General features: G+C 50.5%; 1 protein-coding gene across 1 annotated transcript in view; it reads right to left on the bottom strand.

The window, feature by feature from the left end:
• Window positions 1–5,254, bottom strand: part of RAB3IL1 (RAB3A interacting protein (rabin3)-like 1) — a gene marked incomplete at its 5' end in the record, with an annotated part of 9,528 nt that overhangs the window by 3,773 nt on the left and 501 nt on the right. Inside the window, 4 exons of the mRNA XM_009865769.1 lie at window positions 915–1,034; window positions 3,057–3,272; window positions 3,839–3,916; window positions 5,119–5,214. Coding sequence (XP_009864071.1) covers window positions 915–1,034; window positions 3,057–3,272; window positions 3,839–3,916; window positions 5,119–5,214 — 510 coding nt within the window. The remainder of the gene's footprint in view (window positions 1–914; window positions 1,035–3,056; window positions 3,273–3,838; window positions 3,917–5,118; window positions 5,215–5,254) is intronic.

Genomic DNA, 5,254 nt, shown 5'->3' with positions numbered 1-5,254 from the left:
GAGGAGAGCGGCTGAACGGCAAAGCACAGCGGCAACAGCACCCGGGATGCAGGAGGCAGATCCCTTCTGTAAGGAAAGGATTGCGACAGGAAAGGATGACTTGGGGAAAAAACATATTAATAAAAATTAATGGTTATTTTGGAAAGCAGGACTATGTTCGACGAGCCCCAAGTATGAGCTCACAGGGTGTGCCAGTCCTTTTAAGGCCACTCCAAGCCCAGATCTCTGGTGTTCAGGGAGTCACAGAAGCAACAGGAACACTGGGCAGCCACCCAGAGCCAAGCTGAGAGTAGGAAAAGAAGCCTCTTGAAGGGAACTCGAAGAGTAGGAACAGCTTTTCCCATTCTAATATCTGCTCGTTGCCCTTTGCAGGTGTGCCCACGACCGTTATCGCTGCTCAGCAACACGGGAGCCAGGGCACAGCTTGCTTCCATCCCCTGAGCCAGCAGGAAGGTTGCTCCCTCCATCCCTGTCTGGCTAAAAATATTTCAGTCCTGGAAAGTCTCTGGGAGCTGACATTTAAACCTCAGACTGATCATTAGCGGAACCACCAACCTGACCGACAGGGCATCTCCTTAAAAGGCCAGCAAATCCTGTTAAAGCTGCAGAAATGAAAGCCAAAAATGAACGAAATCTTGCTGAGCAACAGAAAGAACACAAGTGAACAAAGCTGGGAAAGGTCTGCATCCTAGCACGCTCGCTCTACGCTACGGAGACCGCTCACCTGGTCCCAGGAGACAGCTTCAGAGCCACAAGATGGAAAAAAAAAAATCGAGAGGAAAAAAAGAAAACAAACGAAACACAAAACCAAACCAGATGGAGGTTGGTGTAAAAGGAAGGTAGAACTGAAAGGCTGGAAAATGCAAGAGGCAGATGGGTCCCACCTGTCCCCAGTGCTGTCCAGGAAAGGTTACCTGCCGTGAGGAGGAGGAAGCATCTGCCCCCAAGGCCTGCCAGCCCGGCTCATAGGTGATGTGGACAGCTTTCCCCGGCAGGATACAAAGGAGCAGAGAGAGAAGAGCGGGAAACCCAGACTTTTGAGAGCAGAGGAAGAGACAGACAGTGAAGGAAAAGGTTTAGAGACACAAATAAGAAAGGGAGTTAAAAAAAAAAACAACCCAACCCAAAAACATGAGACAAACCAGAAGATATAAAGGAAGGCTCAAGGCCTCCAAGGAGCAAAGTGTTCTGCCTGGGACACGGCAGGGCCTCAAGCTACACTTTTTGACTTCAGCTTGAGGTGCAAAAAGAGAAGTTCTGTTGGATTTAGGCTCAGTTTAAGACGAGGCATGTTTGGGGTTTTTTTTCTTCCACAGAGCACCAACTCTCTGGATTCAGGTTCCCTTCTCCCACCTCTCACATAGGCCACTGAGGAATTAAAGAAATGGAAACGTTTGCAAAAAAACACCCCACTCTGGATCTATCAAATTCTTAGTCACTTTAGAAGCCGTAAGCCCTGGGATGTTAAGCCCCAGGATATCTCCACCATGTGGAAGTTACCTCCACAAAGCAATGACAGGTCCAAATCTTTATGAAACAAGTCGCAAGAGCCAGCATTTCTCTCAAGATCATCAACGTGAGCTTTGCTGAGACTGAGCCAAGATCAGCAAAACGAACCAACCAGTAGGAAAAAGTTCTCTCTGCTCACTGTAGGCAGACAGTAACTTCTACAAGACAGTCAGTGGTTCACTGACCCGGGCTCCCAGTCTGGAGCTGCTCTGTTCTGACTGGAGGAATGGTCACAGGACCTTGAAAAGATTAAAACCTTCTTTCTGGCCCCCAAAGCAGCTTCTAGCTGACTGCATTTCACTCCAAAATCCAGCATATCTGGAAGGTTCCCTGCTTGACCATGACAAACCAGTGCATCAGGTCATCCCAGTAACCAAACTGATTTTTTTCCATTGGTTTTCCTTCTGACACAGCCTTTGCTTCTCTCTGCCTGTGATCAGAGTGAAAGATCTTCATTTCTGTTGCTATTCCTCTCTCAGGACAATGGCTACAGCCAACGTTGCCTGAAGGATTTCATCCAAACTCCAGCAACAAGAGCACCACAGAGAAGCTGACAAGGCACATTCACTGATCACACTGCCAAAACCAGAGGTTCCCAGTGTTGCCAGCGCGCTCCTGTTTGGTGAAAATATTAATTTCACCAGCATTCATTTCACAAGCAGCCCTTCTCCATGTGTTCTCACACAGGCCAAGCGACCAGGCGCTTCCGTGTTCCCTCAACAATTCCTCATGACAAGAGGCTGCAGCTCTCAAAAAAAAATCACTAGGGAGACACATCTGCCCCACCACATTCTCACTCACTTTCATTCTTCCTGATCAAGTGCCATAAACTGCCTCCTTTTTGACCCCAGGACAGCTGTGTGCACATCTGGCTAGTGGAAAGTTCCCAAACGGAAAGGTCCTGCTAGCAGGAAGAAGAGTTTCTTACACCCATGGCCACAGCAGGTGGGGGACTATCAAAGGATCATCAAAGGGAATTAAAGAGGCTTTGTTTAAAAGATAATTCACAAAGATAGAGCTTTGTATGTTTCTCTGCCCAGTTCCTTCCAGCAAGGAAGGAATTAAGTATAATTAATTAAATACATGCTCTGCAAAGAAGAGGAAGAACAGTGATAAAGTGACAGAGACTACAAGTTGATGGAGGTGTCCTGGTGTCCAAGAAACAACAGCAAATCGTGCCTGAGTGACCTCAACTGCCAAGGTGCAGCAGAACAACTGGCTGCTTCTCAGCAGCTCGTCACATCTTCACTCGCAGCACCGCTAAGCCCTGGTTCTGTCCATGCCCTCCACACATCCCTCAGCTGTTCCCTCGAGCAGTTTTCCTGACGCAGCATTCAATGTGCTTCCCACAAGGGGAAATCTCCACAACCCTCCGGAGCTTGCCTCAGCACAAATTTAGGGAACGAGCCAGATTAGAGCAAAGACAGCTTCTCCCAATGCCAAAACCACAGAGCTCTCCAGGAAGGCCGAGTCGGAAGCTGCTCAGCTTCCCGAGCACGCCAACGGCAGCAGCTCTGCGGCCGATGCGGCAAACGTCCCTCACCCACCTCTTTGTGCTCGTGACTGACGGGCTCTGGTGTCACGTTGTGGCTGGCAGCCGAGACCACTGCGCTGCTGGTGCTCTTGTGTCGCCCGTGGCCCTTCCTGAAGACGGTTTTAGAAGGGCTCTGGAGCTGAGGGTGCAGCTCCCGGTTGGGAGAGGAAGGTGTGGATGTGATCACCAGCGTCTTCAGAGCCGTTACCTCCGCCTGCAGCATGTCGATCTGAGGACACAAGGCGAGGGTCAACAGCACCTTCAGCAAGTTGTTCCTGCCCCACCAAACACTAAAGCCATGGGGAACCAGTGCCAAGCCCAGACACGAAGGTTTTTTTCTCCCAAATGCCCACCATCACCCAGAATTTTAAATAGAGCAACCATTTGGGAACCCATCTGCTCCTCAGTCTGAATACATTTTGCCCCGGGCTCTTTTTAGACCAAATAACCCAGGAGAAATTTCTCTCTCCTCAAGTAAGGAACAAACTGAGCAGCCCTCTGAGGAAATTCCAACTCCCCAGCTCCCTGCTCCAACCATCCCCACAGCCGGGGCGATTAAAACAGCATCTCGTTCGTCTGCGGCTCCCCGGGCATCTGGTTCTCAAAGGGGAACTGGATCAGCAGAAGGCTGCAAGGACGCCTTTTTTCCCCACTCACTCGGGGTCTGTTGGTGAGGGAACAGAGGAAATCCAGCAGCTCAGGCACTTCACTTTCCTCCAGCCAACAGAGCCAGGCTGGGCAAGGACGGTACCAACCCATTACAAGAGATCAAGTCGCAGAGAGCGCGGTTCTCACCTTTCCCCGTGCCTCCCTCAGCTGTTTCTCTGACGCCGCCTGTTTAGTGTTTGCTTCTCTCACCATCTTGTGCGCTTCCTGGACCAGAGAGAATTTCAGTCTGCCTGTCGTAGCCCCAACTCACATAAAGCCACCGGAGCAGGCCAAAGCTCTGCCCTAACACACGCTCCAGGCAAGCAAGCAGAGGGACAGACATCACTGCCGCATCCCAGGGTTTTACTCTGCCAGCTGCGAAGAGCCTTCCCTTAAAAATCCCCAGAGCCCAGGGCCTGGAGTGCATCCCCCTTCTAGGACTGTAGCTGGTTAAATCAGAGTTTAGCTGGCTGAGTCCAAGGTCATTTCTTTCAATGATACGAGCTGCTGCGAAGAAAGTGAGAAGCAAGGGCCTGCTCCTTGTTCCTCTTGGGAACTGCTTTAAAGCTGAGGCTGTGACATTAGCACCCACTTGTGCTGCATCCTGGCTGCGTCTGTGTCCAGTCTGACATCCTTGCGACTCTGACCTGACTTGGATCCCCTGGCTTGGCTTCCTGACTTGACCTCAGACCCCCATTTTCACTGCAGGCTTGCTGGCTTGTCACCAAACTGTCTTCTGGCCATGACCCAGCCAAATCTCCAGGAGGGGGATGCTCTCTTGGCCCTTGCACTCAGCACCAGCCTGTGTTTCAAAGGTGCAGACAGGCTCTGGCTTTCCTCACGGCCCAGTCAGAGCCACAAATTAGAGCTGCTGGTAAATGGGATTTTGCCAGGATAGTGTTTGGAAAGAATCATGTTAGAAAAAAACAAAAAAACAAAAAAAACCCAAAACAACAACCAAGAGGCTTTCCTGAACACACACGGGAGCAGAGTATATGAGGACATCCAGCTTGTTCCACCCCAAGGAGAGGATGCCATGAGCCAGGGAACCATCTCTACTAGACAGCAGCTGCTGTCCAGACCACAGAGCAGGCACAGGAGGGTGCTCAGCTCCAGCTACAGGCATCCCCACATCCCTTTTTGCTACCAGATGTACAGACCCATAACTACTGTGCTCCCTATGTCATCCCACAAATGCTAGAAGGGCAAAGAGATGCATGCAAATACTCCCAGGAGCAGATACAAGCCCCTGCTCAGAGGCTTTGCCTGCAGCACTGCCCGAATCTGCTGCTCTTAGTGGGAAAGATCAACAGGGGGAAGGAGGAAACTCTGGGAGGAGATGGCTGGAAGTTCAGAGAAAGACTGCCTTAAAGGAGTTGGATGGAAGCTCAGCTTAAGAAATGATGGGAAAAGGAAGAGGGTGGTACCTCAAAAAGGCTGGCTGTTAACTCCTCTAGTTCCTGTTCCAGTTGTTCTCTAACTTTTGACAATCTCTCGCATTCTTTGTCCTTCAGCTTCAGCTCCTGTTGAGGAAATGGAGACGAGACACGTGAGCTCGACTCA

The sequence above is a fragment of the Apaloderma vittatum genome, unplaced genomic scaffold (genome assembly GCF_000703405.1).
Source record: "Apaloderma vittatum isolate BGI_N311 unplaced genomic scaffold, ASM70340v1 scaffold8933, whole genome shotgun sequence".
Lineage (NCBI taxonomy): Eukaryota > Metazoa > Chordata > Aves > Trogoniformes > Trogonidae > Apaloderma > Apaloderma vittatum.
Note: the sequence above shows the minus strand (reverse complement) of the source record. Positions and strands in the feature narration are given on the sequence as shown.